Source organism: Xiphophorus maculatus, chromosome 9, assembly GCF_002775205.1.
Source record: "Xiphophorus maculatus strain JP 163 A chromosome 9, X_maculatus-5.0-male, whole genome shotgun sequence".
NCBI lineage: Eukaryota > Metazoa > Chordata > Actinopteri > Cyprinodontiformes > Poeciliidae > Xiphophorus > Xiphophorus maculatus.
The window spans coordinates 5,395,186-5,416,680 of NC_036451.1; the positions used below are offsets into that span (position 1 = coordinate 5,395,186).

At 36.4% G+C, this 21,495-nt stretch overlaps 1 protein-coding gene across 1 annotated transcript in view; it reads right to left on the minus strand.

The window, feature by feature from the left end:
* Positions 1-1,322: 1,322 nt before the first annotated feature.
* The window catches only part of LOC102236585 (unconventional myosin-If-like), a 31,413-nt gene continuing 11,240 nt past the window's right edge, over positions 1,323-21,495 (minus strand). The window contains exons 2-28 of the mRNA XM_014470554.2: positions 20,253-20,381; positions 17,661-17,750; positions 17,465-17,559; positions 16,567-16,654; positions 16,385-16,474; positions 15,292-15,423; positions 15,056-15,190; positions 14,714-14,846; positions 14,128-14,324; positions 13,939-14,019; positions 13,740-13,826; positions 13,556-13,642; positions 12,785-12,952; positions 12,581-12,666; positions 12,417-12,498; positions 12,232-12,338; positions 12,052-12,150; positions 11,826-11,970; positions 11,384-11,498; positions 11,118-11,287; positions 10,866-11,011; positions 8,249-8,395; positions 8,024-8,172; positions 7,869-7,931; positions 5,856-6,102; positions 3,223-3,383; positions 1,323-2,492 (exon numbers count right to left, since the gene is read on the minus strand). Of these exons, the coding sequence (XP_014326040.2) occupies positions 2,416-2,492; positions 3,223-3,383; positions 5,856-6,102; positions 7,869-7,931; positions 8,024-8,172; positions 8,249-8,395; positions 10,866-11,011; positions 11,118-11,287; positions 11,384-11,498; positions 11,826-11,970; positions 12,052-12,150; positions 12,232-12,338; positions 12,417-12,498; positions 12,581-12,666; positions 12,785-12,952; positions 13,556-13,642; positions 13,740-13,826; positions 13,939-14,019; positions 14,128-14,324; positions 14,714-14,846; positions 15,056-15,190; positions 15,292-15,423; positions 16,385-16,474; positions 16,567-16,654; positions 17,465-17,559; positions 17,661-17,750; positions 20,253-20,381 (3,306 nt within the window). The 3' untranslated portion in view covers positions 1,323-2,415. The remainder of the gene's footprint in view (positions 2,493-3,222; positions 3,384-5,855; positions 6,103-7,868; positions 7,932-8,023; positions 8,173-8,248; positions 8,396-10,865; positions 11,012-11,117; positions 11,288-11,383; positions 11,499-11,825; positions 11,971-12,051; positions 12,151-12,231; positions 12,339-12,416; positions 12,499-12,580; positions 12,667-12,784; positions 12,953-13,555; positions 13,643-13,739; positions 13,827-13,938; positions 14,020-14,127; positions 14,325-14,713; positions 14,847-15,055; positions 15,191-15,291; positions 15,424-16,384; positions 16,475-16,566; positions 16,655-17,464; positions 17,560-17,660; positions 17,751-20,252; positions 20,382-21,495) is intronic.

Here is a 21,495-nt window from a genome sequence, read left to right on the forward strand (position 1 = left end):
GATTTGATCAATCCAATTACAGCCGACTGCTGAGCTTTGAGCCTTTAAGAACTAAATTGTCTTCTTAACTTTGGTACAGATATTTCTTATGTTTTAATTCAATTCAGAAATATCTTATTGATCCCAAAGGGGAATTAAATGTTGTAACTCTTTTTATTTCAAGATTCTTCAAAAGGTAAATCAGTAAAACCAACACTAAGTTGTTGTAAAAAACATTGGATATGTAATTTTTTCTGCTTGCTGCTTGTTTAGAATCACAAGTCTCTACATAAAATGGAGAATTTAGACGAAATAATAGTCAATGAACTATTAAAAAAAGGCACTTTGTTACTAATATATATACTTTTAGAAACCATTACAATGTTTTGAATGTGTGAATTAAGGTACAGAACATTCTTAAAACTGCTGGGTAAAAAATAACCCTCTGTGGGTTATTCTGCTAACAGAGTTAGCTCTGGATTGTGTTATGTTTCAGAAAACTTTACACATTCATTTAATTATTGCGATTCGAGCAGTTACAACCCACAGCAGCACTAGCATTTTCATTCACTGACAAATGAATTAGAATTCAATTAATACAAGGTTAAGTAGAGTTCTGACAGTGTGAATGTTGATCAGTATTATTACCGCTAACTTGTGCTAACTACCTGAGAAAAAGCTTTCTCAATAAACAACCTGTTTTCTAGTGTGACTAATAGTATAATGCCTATATATTTTTTTTTCATCATTGTATAATTGAGAGCTAGATGGCAACATTCAAATCCCCCAAAATCTGCAGTTATTGTTTGAACCCAGTTTCTTTTGTGTTGCATGCTAGGCTAACTGTGTCGCGTTGCAGCCAACAAAAACCTTAAAAACTCTGGATCTGGTTGTCAAGCAAATGAAATGTGATCAAATTCTTACTCAAGACTTAAAACTGTTTAATATATAGCTTAGCAGTAGTTTAAGTTAACTGCCTAGCAGGTTAAAGGCTAACGTTAGCTTAAGTGAACAAACCTGTTTTCAAGTGACTAACAAAACTCTCTAGCCCTAACATTCTAGCTGTAGGCTACATTCTTGAAAGACTTTAAGTGAAGTGTTGTATTGTTTGATATTATAGTCTGTCAAAAAAAGCTAAGAAAATCCTCATTGGAAATATAACTGAAAACAAGAAAAACACCAAATGTTGAAATAAAAGTGGTCTGCTTCCAAAAATATGATTGGTATGTGAGATTAACTGTCACAGTTGCTCTGTTAAATATATTTTTAACCAACTTTTATGTGATTTCACTTTTACTACAACCTTATTTGTCACTTCCAAATAAAGGAATCAAAAGACAAGATACTTTAAAAATACTTGACTTTAATATTTAAAAAATAATCAAACATAAAACAAAGAAATGTGTTATTGTACAAATACTATAATTTCTGGACTATGAGCTGCTACATTTCTTCACAAATGTAAAACACTGCGATGCGGCTAATATAAATGCTTTTTACCATAGAAATGCTGGACTGCTGTGTGATGAAGAGAACAAAACAATTTTTTCCCAAGACGAAAGTGACAATGGAAAAGAGACTGAGGAAGTGTGTGTGAGGCTTTTCAATACCGACTTCTTTCAATAAAGAAGACGACTTTAGTGGTTTTAATGCACTGGAGGAAGAAGAACATAGTGATAAATTACTTTTCCTTTCTTTTTTAAGCATCGATGTTACAGGCACTGTAAACCATTTATGGTCCATATTTCAATGTTCAGACATTCGCAATAGCCCAGAAATTACGGTATATCCGTAAATGAATTTTCTTCTGATTTGTTGCTGCAAAATCTCTTATAACTTACTGTCAATGCAATACATACCCATGCAAATAGTTTGCTTTAAGATGTATGAAAATATATTCCTTGATAACAAAATACCAATAATCCTGACTTAAAAAAAACAATAAAAACTAAAATTTTCCTCTAAAAAGATTTGATTTGATCTGAAGCAAGTTCGTTACTTGAGCGCCAAAGTATCAGTCCAGTTTCTGTTTTTGTTGTAAAGCTTGTTTACAGCGTGGAGGTAAACACAGATTTCCATTTGTTCAGTTAATTTTCAGCTGAAGCCCGGAGTTATTCTGGAAGATAAAGTCAAAGATCCTGTTGCTAGGCCATTCAGAGCGGGATCGTTTGACTTAAAGGAGATGAAACCGGAGCAGCTCATTGTCGTCCTGTTTTAACAATCATGATGACGCCTCCTGTCTTGTCTTCATACCTTATGCTGCCACAGGTAATTAGCCAGGGCTCAAATGTCAGCAAAATGTCACCCTTACATTAGATCCTCCATGTAACTTTGAATAACTTGCAGGCTTTTTTTTGTAAGCAAACAGGGTCTGCTGCTATGGACAAAACACGCCTTGTTCTTGTTAAACACAAGAATGTCCATGAAAAGTCCTCATCAAATCTTATCCACATAGTTACCGGGGAAGAGACCTTCCCTTCCTTGAATCCTGCCGGTCCACCACCCTGATGGATCTGCAGGGGAAAAACAAAAAACACCGTCAATGTTCAAGAATTCAAGCTACCCGAGTGAAGTTGGCCCTCAATTTTTCTTCAAATTATACTAAATCGGTGTCAAAGATTGTGCTCTTTGTGCTGCAACAATTTTGTTTATGCCGCTGTGTTCCCAGAGGTCATCAAAGATCAACCAACCAGCCCACATTTACAAAATCAAGCACATTTGGTGTCAATCAGCTGTGCTACGTTTGTGCTGCTGCCATTTTAAAGATATTGATAAGTGTTCCCAGAGGTCATCAAAGGTCAACCAGCCAGTAGACATTTACAAAATAAAGCAAATTTGGTGTCTTTCAACTATGCTAGAGATATTTTAGCGGCACAAATCAGTATAAACGTAGCATAATTAATTTATATCAATTTTGTTGGATTTTGTTAAAGTGGGAGAGGAAGAACAAGTTGACCTCTGGAAACATTTAAAAAATAAATCTTAAAATTATAACCGCAGCACAAACAAATTTTTTTTGCTGCAGCACCGCATTTTGTTTGATTTTGTAAATGTGTGCTAGCCTTGTTGACCATTGCTGACATCTGGAGACATTTGCTAATATTTTTAAAATGATAGCGGCACAAACAAAAACTGGTGCTGCACAAACGTATCACAAAAGTTTTGTTTAATTTGAAAAAAGTGTAAGGGGAATCTTCACTCAGGGATTCAAACTGCATTACTTTAATCTGATTGGCCACATACCCTCTTTGACGAGGTCAAACACGTCGTTAGCCTCAAAGCTGATCTCGTCCGTGTCCTGTCCGATGTACTGATACAAGGCCCGGCAGCGCGGACCCTGAGGTCGCGGCTGAGGCTTCGGGGCAGGAGGCGGTCGATGGCTGATGCTCCTTTTCCTCTGCTTCCTATCACAAAACAAGAACAAACAAGTAAAGGGGTAAATAATGCACACAAAGAAAAACAATGGCAAGCAAACAAAAGATATAATGAGCTAAATAAAGCTAGGCATAGAAAAAGTACAAAATTGTGTATTTATGATGATGTTGGTTTGAATTCAAATTATAAAATACTTTATTGATCCCATAGGGAAATTAAATTTCAAATTCTACAGAGTTATTGTAGATGGTGAAAAGGAGTTTAGTAAAGTAGAAAGTAAAAAGTATTTCTGGCCACAAGTGAGTAGTAACCAATTAGATTTACTATAGTAACTTAAAAAATAAAAAATTCTTCTAGCTGTAGTTTTACTACATCATACTTTTTACTTGAATTTGAGTAATATTTTGAAGCAGCAGAATTTTTTGCTGCTCTACCCGTCTCTGCCGTTTATCCAAGATGGAGTCAATGATGACATAGAAAGTAACTATGGACCTTACCAAGCTCCGCCCAAAACCGACCCATATGACCGCAAGTCTCACAAACAAAGCCTCGCAGCGCGTTGTTTCTATGTAAACATTACATAGTAATGCGCCACAGCAAAGGTAAAATAACCCGAACAGGTGATCAACTCAAAACCACTCCTACCTTTTTACTCTCTCTCTTTATAGTTTAAGCACACTTGTTACCGTGGCAACTGCCTGCTCCCCGCTAGACGAGCAAAGATTAAGTTAAAAACAAAACATTCAGTCCGTTACGATATCAAGTTTCCAGGCTTGATATTTATTTCTCGATTATTAATCAGCGCTTCCCTGAACACAGCGATGGTTGATTGACTAGCTGTACTTGGTGCTAACGTGGCTAACACGAGTAACAGTTTAGTCCAAAGCCTTTTCTGCTAAAATAAAATCTTTAGTGTATGTCAGATACAGACACATTAGCATATTGATCTGTTTAGCTAACGTAAGACTGTGTAGCAGACAGGCTTCAAGGTGTAGAAGTTGTATCAGTTCTGCCATTATGCTGTTCTTAGCTAACGGGAAGCTAACTGTGTTTGTGAGACGGCCACGCACGTTGTAGCCGCGCTACTACGTAGAATGGGCATCAGCCAATGAAAAGCAGCCCCTGTGGTAAGGTCCATACTCCTTGGTCAGGTTAGCTTTTAAAAAAGCCATTACTTATTAATTATGTGTACTGTTCTAGTTTTCTATCCCATAGAAAGTATTCCTGGTCTAATGCTTCTTTGTTGAGTCTTCTTACAGGTTGTAGCATTTAATGGAGCTAAATGTGTTTACTTGATTTTGTTTACTCCCCGTTATGTTTTTTTCTCAAAGAAAGTAACCCGGCCGCAACTGGTGTAGCTTTCTCTTTTTTCATTCTCAAAGTAAGTGCTTCTTTGTTTAGACGGTGAACTTTTTAGCCGAGCTATTTATAATTAAATGATTTGGACATTTGGATATTAGTCTGACTTAAAATAAATTTGATTCTGATTTAATTCTGCAGATTTATATCACTGGACCATTTTGCATTGTGATCTAATACTAAATAAATAAATCGAACTGAATTTAATTAAAAGTAAGTAACCAACATATAAACCTAATAAACTGGTGGTGTCCCTTTAAAGGGGCTAAAACATTTGTCATCAGTTTGTTCTAGATTGGTATGATGGATTATTAGGGCCAGACTAAGAGATTTCTTTTTTCAAATTATGACAATATTATCATATTACCAGAATAAAGTTATAATACCAGCAGAATAATGATGCAACGTTAACAGAAGAAAGTCGTAAAATAAAGAGAGAAGAGTTTCAGTAGAAATCGAGAAGTGACACGACCAGCTCGTCAAGTCCGTGTGCTTCTTTAACTCAACTGTTGGCACAATATTTTAAAATCCCTGTTACTGATAATAATTTGTTGCTCACGTGTTAAAAGATTAAGTATTTCCTTCTTTTTAAAACTGATACAAAAGAATAAGTTCATAGGATGCTCAAGATTTTTAATTTTATTTTTAATTTATGCTTTTGTGGAAGAATTTTCATAAAATTACCACTTCATTCTTCTGATAATCTACCTTATTCTAGTTACATTATAACTTTAATTTGGTAACATAATGACTTTATTCTTTATTATTTTGACTTTGTTGTCATGTTATTATCATGTTTATTTTCATATTAATACAATTTTAATCTTGTAAAACTTTATTCTCGTAATATTATGACTTTATTCTTGGTGTCCATCAGTCATGTATAGAACTATTTTTTTCATTCTTTACATTTTCCACCTTAGACTTCTTATTTGTACTGACGGTACATCATCTGTAAGGGACAGAAAGTTTTATAAATGGGCACTTTTTGTTGTGTCACGCCTCATGGAGGCAAACAGACCTCACCTTGACAAGTCCTAACAACCCGCTGCAACGTGTTTGCACTAACTTTACTCAGAGCTGCACCCATCCTCTCAAAGCACCTTTTGTTCGTCTGCGTCTCACCAGCTGGCCTCTCTTACCCTGACATGCCTTGGTCAGGCACGTTGAGGAAGTCCAGGTTCCCCTGGTTGTGCTGGTTCGGGGCCCGGCGGCTCCGTTGGGTGTCCAGTTTGGGAAGCGGCGCGTTGGGAAGCGGCGCGTTGGGAAACGGCGCGTTGGGAAGCGGCGTGTTGGGAAGCCGCGGTTGTTTGTGTGGGGAGGAATATGTGATATCTGCTTGCTGGTTGGGGTGGGCTCTAGAAAACTTGGCTCCGCCATTGGCATGTGCTAGAAAAAATGAAATAAAAGTTAGAAGACATATTTTCCTCTTAAAGGTTAGAGAATTTAACTTATAGAAGTCCTGAAGCTGAAACTTCAAACATAAAGTTTAATGCTCCAGACTTTTTTTGTTGCAGCTTACTGACAACAATAACAAATATTCAAGGCAATTGTTTATGATATTTGTTGCGATTTGTAAATGCACTGAATTGAATTGGTTCTACAAATTCAGCTTTTCTTGTGTAAGCCCCATTCCTGCCTGGATTATCACATAAGACAAAAACCCCCAGTTATTTTTAAGACCCAAATGCTGTCCTACTGAAAGGTTTCTCCATTCCTGGGGCTCATTCTGCATGAATCCTCCTGATGACACTCCAATCCAAAACAGTGATATCATAATCCCTGCAGCACATCACTGTGTGCTGCAGCACACTGCAGCACATACTGGTGGAAACAGCATAGGGAAGCAAGCAGTGCTCTAAAATTTAGCTTAGCTGTGCCTTTTATTCTACCACACTTTTTCCTTCCACTCAACTTTCAGTCAGATGCAGCACTACATGAGAGGATATGTAATTATGTACATATCCTTTATGTAGTGATTATGTACACATTATGTAGTAACTCTGCAATATGTTGTAATGTAATAATGTATTAAAGTCGGGCTTCAAAATGTAATAAAACATCAATAACCCACATTATGTAATAATCAATGCAAAATTAACTAAAATCCCTGAATGCATTTTACAATACGTACTTTGTGCCATATTTGTAATAATGTTATTATATTTTGCACTGATTATTACAAAATGCAGAGGTAGATATTTTCTAGAAATTACATTATGTAATAAACAATTACAAACTTTTAGTGTTCATCATAATCATTTTACTTTTAATAACAATCTTTTTCTAGATCCTATATGCATTTAAATTGAAACTTTGTTCATTTAGTTGCTTTTTCAGACTCATAACCAGAACCTTTGATATGTTTTATTACATTTTGCATCAATTATTATATAATGTGGTTTTAATAATTTTCTACATTTCAAAGGTCGATTTTATTACATTATTACATATTGCCGTGTTACAGGGTGGCTTATATAGAGAGAGTTTTAGTGATTGTCTCCTCATGGCCATAACATGAGAACAACAAAACTTTTCTGTTTTAAGCTTTTTTTTCATCTTCTGTTTGTTGAAGTTACATTTAGAGTTTTCATTAGTTGAGAGATACATTCACCAAAATAAAAACTTGAAATTTATCAATCAGTGTTTAATGAAAGCAAGTAAAACACAAATTTCACTTTTTAAATTAACTCATTAAAAAAACGCCAACTTTTTGTTTGCAAGGGTTTGTATATTTTTTATATTTCACTGAAAAAAAAGATGGAGCTCCAGTTTAAAAATGTTGTGTTAACTGAATGAAGTTTGTCAGACTTAATTTATTTACATTTGTTTAACCTGACAGCTTAATAAACATAATAGATTAACTTGGATAAACTTAATATCACCACTTGTGACCTATTAATGCAATATATTTAAGTAGGATTACTTTTTGTTTCTTTTCAGTGTATCTTTAAGAGCTATTTAAAACTGAGCTCTAACTTTTATGAATTTGAAGTGCAATCTGAAGAACTGGTGCTGCTTAGAGCTGTTAGAATAGTAAACAATACCCGTGTGTTCAGCTATTGTGCCAGGGATTAATAAATTAAATCCAAATGCAAACATAAGTCAAAGTAAATGCAAATGAGAACATAAATCCAGCTTAAGGAGAGTCACACCTCTGTTAGGTACGTGGTTTCTCCCTCCTCCTCGAACGTCTAGACCAGACTTCCTGGTTGGCTCTAAAGACAAAATTACGTATTAAAACATCTTAACATAGAACAATATGATAAAGTTTGCTGCAAAGATACTTTAATTATTCGTTTTGACTCACTGGAGGACTTGGGGAGACCGTCTCCTACAGAAATGGTGAGAGTCTTCCCTCCCTGTTTGAGCTGAGCCAAATCTCCTTGACCCCTTTGAAAAACTACAACCCTGGAGGTTCCTCCGCCCCAGCCCTCCTTCTTCACTTTGAACTCCAGTCTGAAACACAGAAAATCTGCGTCAGGTCCTTTTATTTCTGCATCATCAGGCCTCTGAACACTTTCTGTTGTTCTACCTGTCAGAAAAGGAGATGGTCAGCTTCCTCTGAGTTACTTCCTCGTAGCGTTTAGAAAGCAAACTGAGAAACTCCGTCTTAAAGTTGGACTCCAGCAGACTGTCATACTGGGCCTCGTGCAGAATGAAGAAATCATCTTGTCTGGAACTGAAAAGAGGAAAAGTGAGCTTTGAAACTTCTGTCCTAAGATTAATAAAAGAAAAAGGAAGCAGTACTTCTTAGAAACAGAAATAAGATCAAGTTAGAAGTCAATGTATCATCATATGAAATTATTCTGTATTCATAGAAACACATAGACTTCCAGTCAGTTCCTTAACTTTTTTCTTATTACTGAAACATAATAAATTAAAAAAAATGAAGCTTTATTCCAGCACTGATGGCAGGTGTTATGCAGCAAATGTGCTCATCAGTTTAATTTATTGCTGTCTTTATGGTATATTGTAAAATAACGACTGTTTAGCTGCTTCCTTCTGATGAGATTTAGCCCCGGTTTAAATGTGGAAACAGATGTTAGGGGGGAGTTTCTGCGTTTAAGTCTGACTATCAATTTGTTCTGTACAGTATATAAGGTAACATGCTGCACCCAATAAACCACTGCATATCTGCATAAGAGCCTACACAACATTGTAAAAAACTGCGCCAGCAATTGATGCCGTGGGATAATGCAATTAGAAATTATGTAAGATTTCTAATTGCAAACAATATTTACCAGGAGTTAAGTCCCAAATCTTTCTATGTTACTAACATGTCGTTTTTTCTGCAATATTAATGTCTTGAAGCGGCCAAGGACTTGAAACTGAGAGAATCTGAGAGCTAAAAGATTAGCTGTAAGTAGGCCTTCCGACCTCAAACACTAGAGCACATCACCAAAAATAAATTCTAAAAACACCAGCGGAAACATGCAAGAAGACTATTCAGCAATTCTGAGAAGAGTTTGATTCCTGTAATACCTAGTACTGGGTTGCTAACTAAAAAGCTAGTGGCACTAATATTAAAGAACTAATCATAAACACTAAATCTGCTAACAATGGACCTTACCAAGTTCCACCCACAACCGACCCACCTGACCGCAAGTCTCACAAACAAAGCCTGGCAGCACATGTAAACATGACTGGATTAGAGCATCATTTCTACCAGATTTTCACAATATATCAGCTACTACAATAGACAGAGGAACTAACAAGTTCATGTCATCATCTGGGAGGAGGTTACTGGTTTCTCAGTCACAAGCTGGTTGCAAACCTGAGGCCAGCAGGTGTCAGTCAGTTATGGTAGATCTGAGATTTGGTTTGATGACGTCAATATGAGAAGCTACAGACTGATAGGAGGAACCAAAGAGCTCCGTAAAGGTAAAGGCAAATCTTCTGAAGTTGGGATATAATTAATTTAATTTCACATAATTTCCTCGGTAGAAGCCATTTGTTTGTTAAAATTTTATGAAATATATTTGTTCTATTTTATGTTTGTTGTGAATGACGTAAACTCACAAACGAACGAGGTAATTAGTCCAACGTTTAGAAACTACAGCGGCTGTAATCCGCCACAGCAAAGGTAAACAAAGGTAAAATAACCCAAACAGGTGATCAACTCAAAACCACTCCTACCTTTTTACTCTCTCTCTCTCTGTAGTTTAAGCACACCTGTTACCGTGGCAACTGCCTGCTCCCCGCTAGACGAGCAAAGATTAAGTTAAAAACAAAACATTCAGTCCGTTACGATATCAAGTTTCCAGGCTTGATATTTATTTCTGGATTATTAATCAGCGCTTCCCTGAACACAGCGATGGTTGATTGACTAGCTGTACTTGGTGCTAACGTGGCTAACACGAGTAACAGTTTAGTCCAAAGCCTTTTCTGCTAAAAGAAAATCTTTAGTGCATGTCAGATACAGACACATTGCATATTGATCTGTTTGGCTAACGTAAGACTGTGTAGCAGACAGGCTTCAAGGTGTAGAAGTTGTATCAGTTCTGCCTTTATGCTGTACTTAGCTAACGGGAAGCTAACTGTGTTTGTGAGACGGCCACGCACGTGACCACGTAGAATGGGCATCAGCCAATGAACAGCGGCCCCTCTGGTAAGGTCCATAAAGCACAAACATGGAATTCAGCGGAAGCTAATGCTAAAATGCTAACTTCGATTTGAATTGCCCTTGAAAGACTGCAAACTTCAAGCACGAAATAATTTTTGACATTATAATGTACATTTATTAGCACTCATAGCTACTGTATTTATGCTCACATATTGCCCTCCACTGATATTAAAGATATTCTAAAAATTATGCCATCTGAAACCTGCGCGTTTCAGATAAATATATTTAATGTCAATTTTATCCTATTCTTTTGTCTCAGTATTGTTTTTGTTTTTTTGTTGTTTTTTTATCTCAACAGTGTTGCTAATGTTTGTTGCTTACTGTAAAAGTGGTGCTTAATCTCCCCACCAGGTTGATATTATAAATAAGAATTTCTTCTCAATAACTCCCCCGGTTAAATAAAAAATTAACCGAAGAATTTGCTGTTAAATGCAACATTAGCATGAATATTGTTTCAAAGAAAGCCATCTTTGAACTCTGGTACAGAAACATCTGCCATTAAACATCATAAAAGTGTGAAGCCTACCTGAGGGAGACGCCGATGATGTTTGCAAACTCCATTTTACGTTTTAACACCTCCTTAATCTGCCCTTTTTCAGGCCCTTTCTTCACCTTCTCTAGACCAATCAGATAGATCCCTTTAGGGGTCAAGATCAAGTCTCTCTTGATAGACTGTGCGAGAAGAAAAAGAAGAACTGACAATTGTGTATTGCAAGAAAGGGGAAGAATAAGAGTGAACACTAGCTTTGGTGTTTTAATCCCTATTTGTAACAGGCACCTTGAACCTGCGGTCGAACTTTGTGACCGAATCAGCAAAGTCGACGCGCTCCCTCTTCGCCAGGAACTGCCGCAGCTCGGGTCTTTGCTCCAGGCCGAGGTAGTCGCCAACAAAGTTCCTGTTGATGCTGTTTTTCCTTCGCTCCTTCGAGTTGTACAGGATGTCTGAGGCTGCGTGTCGAGAGGAAGTGAGGACACGTTTAAAAAACAGAAGTCAGGCTGTGTTAAAACCAGTGTGGAGAAACGCATGCTGTCGGCGCTGCTCACCCTCTTCTCTCATCTGTTCGTACTTCTTCCTGGCGTTGTACCGTCTCCAGGCCTTCTGAATGGTTCTGGCGAAGGTGTCAAACTTCCTTTCTCTCATCTCCTCAAGAAGAAACAGCTGAAGAAGAAAAGGAATGTGATAATGTTAAATATAAAACAATTTTTTTTTTATTATCGCTTAGCATCATTTGTGGGGAAAACTTAATGACTAAAGTAGTAGAAAATCGCGCTTTTATAATAAAATATACAAGACATGTACTTTTAACATCTGAAATAGTAAATAGTAGCAATTTATTGGGGCCTGCCCGTAGCAATGCATGGCAGGCACCTATTGTTCTACACCCAATAGAACGCCTCTTTATTAATCTAAGTTGGCTCTTTTTGTTCATACATTAAGCAAAATAACATATGACAAAGCACAAACTGCACACAAAAATCTCAGTACCGATTCTGGATTCTTGACAAAGACTTTTGTACGTCCCATCTGATACTGGTCGGTGTCCATGTTGACGGACCGGAGGAGGTGGAGGACCCCCTGCTGCTCTGGTCCCCTCCAACACGGCCATGTTTCAGCAGTAAGGATGGCATACCTGGAGCCAAAACGCACCCAAAACAATCTCAGTTTTCTTTCAGAACAAACTCAATTAAACACGAATCATAAAAAAACTCACCTATGCAGAAATTTAGAGAAGAGTCGGCGATAAGCAAATCCAGCTCTTCTCACACGAATGTTTTCCCTCAGTCCGAGGTATTCCACCTGATGCTTAGCCCTGAAAATAGTCAGAGTATCCCTGTTAACATGGAATAATCTCCTGCTGGACGCTTTGTTTCGTCACAATGTGCATGCAGACCTGCTCTCCTCCCAGTCTTTCGGCCTTTTCGTCTCATTTGGTTTAATACAGCGGATATAGTGTGGTGTGCATTTCATCAGAGTGCTCACTAGCTCATTAGCTTGTCTCTGTTGGAAGCATCATCAGGTTTTTAATATATTAAACACAGAAAATTTAAGTATTTACTTATTTATATATTGACTTACTTTGATTTTTGAGCTGGCTGTGGTCGGCCTGCCTTTCTTTTCCGTGTTGAGGTTTTCAGGGAACAAGCTGCGGATGAAGTTACTAAAGCAAGAAATTAGATTTTTATTCTTTTTAACAAGAAGAATTGCAAAAATTGATCTTTGTTGTTGCTCAAAATGCTTACAATTCACTGCTTTGCATGAGCTCAATGAGGTCAGGGAAGAGGACATCTCGATTTCTCTCACAGAATCCGTTGATATCATACGACACCTGAGGAGAAATTAAGCTTCACCTGTGATTCCCGCATTATTGTTCCTGCTGGTGTGATTAACATCTTAAAAATAAACTCAAAAACTGGAATTTCTGCACCAGATGAATCAAGTCTGACCTTCCCAGCGTAATGATGGATAACAAATCCAGAGTTCCAGCTGTTGAAATGTTCGTGGGTTCCCACAGCGGCCTGCAGCTTCTGCAGCAGCGTGCCGTCTGCGCCCTCGCCTTTGGCGTGCATCGTGGCGCAGACGTCGTCCAGGACGCTCATGATGCCAGGAGGGCTCTGCAAGCAGGAGGCACCAGGAAATAACTTTACCAGTGAAAAGGATTCCATAAAACAGCTATGAAAAGAGGATTTTACTCTATGGGAAACTGATGATTAAACAACAAAAAAAAAAAAACAGTTTTCAACATAATGATTAGGAAAAATGATGTTGAGGAAATTTAATGCAGGTTTTATTCCACATAGCAACAACAAAAGAACCCTTACTCATCTTATTTTAAGCTTTATTCGGTTCTGAACCTACATTGTTTGTTTCAGTTTCAATTATTTTAAACTTAATTATTGTTTTGACTGAATTAAGCATGTTGAATTATATGCTCTTTTGTCTTTCCTATTTTGAATAATGACAAACTAAAATGGGCCTTGCTGTCATGCAAAGCTAAAGATTATGCGAGCAACATAAATACATAAAACAATTTACAAAAGTCCTGTAGTTACACTGATTTTAGAGGAAATCTAAGAAAATGCACAAATAAAGGTTGGATATTTCAAATTCCTTATGTGTGAGATTGTGCAACACAAATAAAACACATTTTTAAGGCTTTTATGCATCTTAACCAAGGCTGTCAATATTTTTTCATTTATGGAAAATATTTAGCTTACCAGTTTATTTTCAATGAGGTCACACACAATCTTGTTGTTAAAATATTCGATGGGGGTCCATTTAATGCCTTCCTGAACATATTCTTCCTGAGGAAATAAACCAAAAGAAAGCATTCTTAATAAAACAGGATATTTGGAACAACAGAGCTTAGTGAAAAAGACATTAAAAAAACCTTTTGTTTACCTGCTCAGCCTTTAAAGTGAGTTCAATAAAGATCTGCTGCAGCTTCTCATTCACAAAGTTTATACAAAACTGCTCAAACCCATTTTTCTGCAGAGGAAAATACATCACAATCCATATTAAATCACTAAATAAAGCCACCACTTTATGTTTATTGCCTGTTTATAAATGTTATACACCTGTAAGCTGTGAAAGCACTAACCTGAAAAATCTCAAAGCCATAAATGTCGAGCACACCGATGCTGAACTCTTCATAAGGTTTCTGGATGGCTTTATTTATGGCCTAAAGTACACAGAGCGCAGTCAGAGGGACATAAAACTAATCTCTGCTGAGCAACATGTGTTTAATTTAGCCTGCTGTGGCTGTAAATGGACGGTACGACATGCTAACCTCTACAAGGTAGTCAAAGAGACGTGCGTAAAGGGCTTTGGCTAAGGCGTCACGCGTGTAGGTCGCCTGCTCCTGGTTGAGTGTTACGTTGATGGATTCAGACTTCCCGCCCCACTTGGAGTCCATCTTTCGACTCGTCAACTTGTCCTGCAGCCTGGTGGGGTCGATTCCCAGCAGGTAGGCAGGAAAGGCAAGCACTGAGACAAACAGAAGCAACCACAAAACACATCAGTTATAAAAAAAAACAATCTTCAATGATGAGGCAGTGGCACCGACATGTAAATACCGTATTTTCCGGACTATAGAGCGCACCTCACTATAAGCCGCTGGTATCTCTCTCTCTCTCTCTCTCTCTGTGTGTCTGTCTGTCTATCTATCCATCTATCTATCTATGTATGTATTAATACAAAGCACTGTTAAGAAGATTGACGAATCAGCTGAGCACACTTTAACAATTAGCTGGGATTCAGCAAGTTTTGCAATGGTGAGCTCTGATTTACTCATAGCCCTCAGAGGAGGCGCGTTGTTACTCTGTCCCATCATTGGGCCAGGTTAATGAGCGTGTTAGTTTGTATGTTACACTCACAGTCTGTGCTTTCCACCTCGCTCTGGTTTCCGGCCTCGATGAAGCTGATGTTGCCTAGATGGAGGATACCTGCTGTGATCTGCAGCACCTGAGTCTGGATGTCACTGGGGATCCCGATAACCTGCATGGCTTCCTGCAAATGAGCAACAGCTCAGTGATGAACACGGATAATAATAATAATACTAAAAATAATAATAATAGCTTCATTTATAAAGTGCTTTCATACATTTACAAGAAAACAAAAAATAAATAAATAAAACTGTGTAGATCTTTGTCTTTAGTGATGTGACACATTTAGCCAGACTTTCCACAGGAGTGTTTGTGGTTTTCATGAGTAAATACCATCGTCTCAGAGAAGTCTTTGCTGTCGTTGGTCCCGTCAACCTTGTAGGTCCCAGACTGGTTGAGGTAGTAGTAGTAGTCTGGAGTCATGAGGCCCAGGCCTTCTTTCTGCTGTGCGTTGGCGCCCTCTATCAACTGGAAGCAGATGGTCAAACATGTAACTTGTTCTTTGCTGCAAATATATTATCAGGGTTCAAATTGGCAGATGTTTTGCGCTGTGTTCTTTCATCTCTGACCTGGTAGTAAATGTGGAAGTTCCTCTCACTCTCATTCTGGCTCACCACCCTCGACTTCTCCAGCAGGAAGTTAGAAATTTTGCCACCATCTGGTTCCCCACCTCTGCTGAACTGAATCTCAAAGTATTTTCCCTGGTAAACACAAAATCAGTCGTCACATTTGCGCCACTACACATATTGTTTTGTGTTGCTGGGATCGGAAATGCACCAAGCTCTGCAGCAGAAACAGAAATCTGCATTTTTTTGTATATATATTATAAACGAGAACGCTATGTGCATGCAGTGACCCATAAACAGGCTTTATGATGCTTCACTGAGACTCACAGGAAATTTCACAAGCTAAAGCTGCACATGTGGAAGTTCATGTGGTTTAATGGTGTGAAATTAGCGCATTAGCATCAGTGGTGAGAAAGAAGTGAGTCAAGTCGAGTGGGTTTTGTGTTACTCTGTGTTGGAGACAAGGATTTTAAGCATTTTGTAACCAGAAATTATAACAACTGGCATTCCAGGCTTAAATAAATATACTGTTTGTGCAGCAGCTTCACATTTATTTCAGGGAATTCTTATTTACAGAAATAAAACCGAGTCAAGATCAATCCGGTTTTAGTTTGATATGTTTAACGCCAGGCTATGTTCTGCAGGCATTAAACCAATTAATGTTATGCGTAAAGCTAAAGCTAATGCTAATGCTAAAGCTAACTGAACCAACATTACTTGTGTTGTTTTGAATGTCTTTGTATTTTGGGGCTGCACAAAAACTAACTTAACAAACTTCTTTAAAAAGTTCTTAAAGTGTTTCTTTCACATGAAAAAAAATACAATTGTTTAAAAATATATATATATAAACATACATTTTTAATAAAAACGTGCAAATAAATGAAACTAAATAAAATATTTAAAATAATATACAAAATATGTTCTGTAAATATAAAAAAGCCACATAAAGCAGAATGTATTAAAATGATAAAAACTAATCACATAAATACAGTTTTGAAGCATAAAATATTTTGAAGAAATGTGAGGAAATACATGCGACTTCCTGACACGGCTTGTCTTGTGTCAGGTGATGTTTGAGAAATAAAAGCTCACTTACAAAACGACTGGAGTTGTTGTTTCGGACCGTCTTGGCGTTTCCAAACGCCTCCAGCAGAGGATTGGACTGTAGAATGATGTCTTTTACGTGCTGTGATGCATAAACACCAGTTATTAAGAAACAATTACTCAGATTTATTTTGAATCAAAAGTAAAACACATGCTGTTGGTTCCTGTTTCTACCTGCACTTTGGATCCACCTCCAGACACTTTGGAAATGTAACCCATGATGTATTTGGCAGCCACCGTCTTTCCAGCTCCGCTCTCCCCGCTGAAACAAAACCACAACAGAAATAAAAGTAAAACTTTTAAGTTATTCATGTCATTTACTTTTATTAAAGTCATCTGAATCAGTCGGGTTTAAAGTTTAAACCTTCTTTGACATTTAATGAGTGAATTTCAGATTCATCTGGTCAGTCCTTTTCTGTAACTACTTAAAATTGCAGGTCATATTTTAGCCCATCTCCCCATGGTGTACCTCTAGGTTGTGTACTGGGGTCACTATTCTTTCAAAATATCTTTCTTTGTCAAATTCAAGCATTTTAGGCATTTAATATCATTTTTATCACTGCTATACGGACAATATATAAGACATCTCTTAAAGCCTCAGCCACATTTTTAAATATAAAAAACTGCATGGAAAAAATAATTTACCTAAATGAAGAAAATACTTGAAATCCTTGAATGTTGGCTCTAGAAAATATTATTTCTTTACTGCTTTAGCTGTCTATGCTACATTTACAACCAGGAACCTTGTTTCATGTTTTCACCAAAGTATTTCTTTTGGTAATAAATGTATACTTTTAACCAATAAATGCTACACTGCAAAGCTGAGTTCCATTTTGTCAACGTACCAGGCGAAATTTGTGTTTTTATTTCTTCTCGGCTATTTTAATTGCTTAAACAGCTTTAAAAAGCAGCAAAAACCTGATTTATTTCAAATTATTTAAAACTTTTTGCCAGGTTTTCTGATTTAAAGTCTTGAAAGCTGCTAAATAAAGTCAATTTTACTTACTTAATTTAACAGAAAAGAGGAATTGACATAAAAAAAATTGCAGTTTGAGAAAACTTGGGAATTCACCTGATGATAACGCACTGATTCTCGCCGTCGATCATCATGTTTCTGTACATGTTATCTGCCAAGGCGTAGATGTGTGGCGGGTTTTCATACTGGGCCTGCAGAGAGACAGAAACTGGGGTAAAGAGAAGCAGGAAGAGGCACTCCACCACAACCATCACAGGTCTGCAGAAGTTCATGTGAAGACTTCTTCACTCACGGCGCCTTGGTAGAGTTCAATCTCTCTGTCAGTGAAGTAGGGCATCTGTTTAAACGGGTTCACCGAAATCAACACAGGACCGATGTACGTCTGAGCCACAGAGTCAAGGAAAGCTCGAAAACATGGTTGTGTCTAATATAATTCTTGGTGCAGAATGAACCGTAGTCCTATTTTTAAAAAATTAAATATACTTTGAGTTATTTTCTTTTGAAGAAAGTCACAAACATACCCAGATATTTTTGGTTTAATGTGCGAGTGAATCATAATAAAGTGGAATATTTAATCCTCCCACTTTGTCTTGCACCTACACTCTCACAATGCAAAATATCTTGATTTTATCTGACATTTTCCTTCTCTGAAGGAAAAGATAATTAACATAGTAAATCTAATGTTAATGCTGCAAAATACACAGCAAAGTATAATAATAATAATAATAATAATAATAATAATAATAATAATAATAATAATAATAATAATAATAATGCATTTTATTTGTCAGCGCCTTTCAAAACAACCAAGGAAACTTTACAACATTAAAAACACAAATTAAACAGTAAGAAAATGGCTATGAACACATAAAATAACAAAAAAAAAAAAAGTGAGAAGGCTAACTTGAACAGAGAGTCAAAATGATGGATGTCAGAATGTATGAAAAATAACGCAATAATTCACTTTTATCTTGTTATTTTTCTGTTTTGGTAAAAATAAATGAATAAAAGAATCTGTTAGCATAATGTAAGTCAAAGTTGCCAGCTAATATTTTGTGGTTTGTAAAGCAAATTTATCTCAAATGCATCTGCAGTTTCTGTCTGATCGCCATCAGAACCGAGACACAAGCTGAGCGACGCGACACAATAAAGTCGAAAAGAAAAACGACATTTAGTCTGGCTGTTCTGGCCAGCAATTACATCTGAGTCAAAGCCAGATTGCTTAAACGTTTCCTCTTCAAATTACAGATTTTGATCTGGGGATAATTAGGATTAGTCGATTCTTAGTAATAAAAAATAACGGGGAAAAAAAGGACAGTTAGATGTATTTCTGTGAATAATGTCAGCATGATTAACTCTTGCAACAAAAACAAGTCGCTTTTGTTTGGTTTTTTCATGCATGTGGAAGAAATATGAATTAGAGATGCACCGATCCACTTTCAGTATCGGCTGATACCGATCCGATTCAGATAAACAGGGCTGAATAACTTAAAACGTAAGTGTATTTTCTAACTCTGCACCAGTATGGCTCACTTGAAGGCACCAATAGCTTCAAAATCTTGGTCAAATATGAAAAAACTATTCAAATTTAGTTTATTCTGTCAGTGCAATTAGGACTATAAAAGCCAACATAAAATAAATAATAAAGAAACTGAAACAGACAAAAACAACAAGTTGACTACTGTGGTCAAACATGTAAAAAATAAACTGCAACAAACTTTCTTTCAAATGACTCAGAAAGGATATAATGTAACACAAATAGCAAAGCACACAATTAGACTGAATTGAGACTGATACAGATATTAATATTGGATCTGTGCATTTTCCCTTTGATCATGTGAACTTATGAGTTATGTTATTCCTTTTTTTACAGTTTACTGAATTTTAAATGCATATCTAAAATGATCTAACGTGTGATTTGAATCTCAGAGATATTCTTTATGTATTTTACAGAAAAATCTAGATATTTGCAGTCGTCTCACAGGCTTTGGGCCCACAGCTGCTAGCCTGTAGGTGGGGGAATCCATGAAATGAAGTCATGCCTTCATTCTTGGATGATCTCAGTGTTTCCTGAATGCTTGCAGCTCTGACTATTACAGGCCATAAGATCAACGCGCTTCCTGATAGCTAAAAAAATCCAGACATCCAAGCAACCGAGGAATAATCGAATAATCTCTGTCTTCGAAGTGAAACCGATGACTGATTTAGTAGCAGACGAAGATCCCACGGTATTTTTATTTCATGTAAATGAGCTAAACTGCAAGCTTATATCCCCAGCTTTCATAAAACTCAGTGTTTAAGTGGCATCAAATTGAGACAAAAAAAGTTTTTTTACTCTTAGAGAAAAAGCTTCATCATAGACTTTGAGGAAACAGCCTTGTTGGTTTCCCAACAGCACGGTTAGTTAAGCAAAAGGGGTAAAAACTTAGACATGCAGACATGCAAACTATTTTTAAAAATATTTAAATCCGTCCTGTTAGGTTAAAAAGAAAACCTAATCAAAACAGCCTTTTCCTGAGATTTGAACTACTATTCATAATTATAAATAATAGATACAAATCATATAGAAGATTTCCTAAATGTGAATAAAGTTTGACATTTCTTTTGGCTGCATTTTCATTATTAGCATAAAGTTTAGTTGTGCTTTGAGAAGAAGGAAGTGAGTCTCTGCTGACAGTAAGGAGGAAGAGAGAATCGTTTATTTTATGACCATATATGTTTAAACGTTGGGTTGTTTATGTTTGAGAGCAGAGTGATGCATGAAATCCAAGTTTATTTCTTTTAAATAATAATCAATCTGATAAGTCATTTAACTTATTTAAGCATCATTTAGTAAAGTTAAAACTCTGATATTCTGGTAATTATCTGACCGCTTGCAGGATACAAAAATGTAATCGTCCATGTATCTCTTCTTGAGGTTTTCCACGATGGCGTCCTCTGTGATCTTGGACAGCAGGACCATGTCGTCCACGCCGCTCTGCTTCACATTCTGACTCTGCCAGTGGTACTTCGCCTGAAACACAGAAATGTAGTCATCCAGGTGTTTCTTCCTGGTTTTACACGTCCGGGATTTTAAAAACACAACCTCGGATTATCAAACTGCTTCACATAAGATTTAATTTAACTCCCATGAATTAAAAGGACCATCCATGCAAGTTAACTACATTTTCTAATTTTACTACAACACATACAAAAGTGCTATTACACATTATTATAACATATAGCATGTCAATAAAATTAATATTTCCTTTGTGATTCTGTTATTTAACTTCACAAACTCTGAAAAAAATTACATTTTGCAGAACTAGAGTTACAACTTGTAAATGTAAAGACAAAAGTGAATAAAACAAAAGTTAACTTTCAGACTTCAGTTAATAGAATAAAAATAAGACGTGTATTGATATATTAGTAATATCTGCTCATTTTTAAGTGCAAATTAAATTAAATTACAGTTAAGACCTCTGACAAAGCTAGAATTAAAATTATTTTCTTTCCTTCCTTGAGAAGTTTGTTTCTGTTGGAAAGTGAATCAGACAGAAAAGACGATAAAACAACGTAAAAGGGGCATTAATTTAGAAAAAACATACTTTTTTATTAAACAAAGAGCATCTTTTATATTACTTATAGCCTTCTAAATGAGTAGTGGAAAAGCATTTATCTTTAAAGACCTTTCTGAAAATTGGCAGCCACCTATTTTCATGTTTCCTCTCATATTTTTGATTATCTTTGAAAGGCCTCAAATTAAAAAAATATCTTTCTAATTGAAAATAACTTGACAGTGTAAATGAAAATGTGTCCCTGCTTAATTAGGTGAGGGCAGTTTTCTTATATAATGAGAAATAATTATTTGGTTTGACAGTGTTAAGTTATAACAACTCACAAATGAAGATTAATAAACTATCAGAGCTTTAAAAAACTGTTTAAACAAATTATCTCTTGATTAACTTTAATTTCTTTGATTATCAAGGCAGCAGGTGAACCTTCATGTTCAAGTTAAATCTTATTCAAATGTTTTACAGTGCATAAAAGCAACACAAATCGAACTCTTGTGCTTTGCTAAAAGCCAGTTTCAAGATGTGAGTCTGTCTCATGTGTCGAAACAGTTTGTTCCTCAGTTTCTGGTCAAC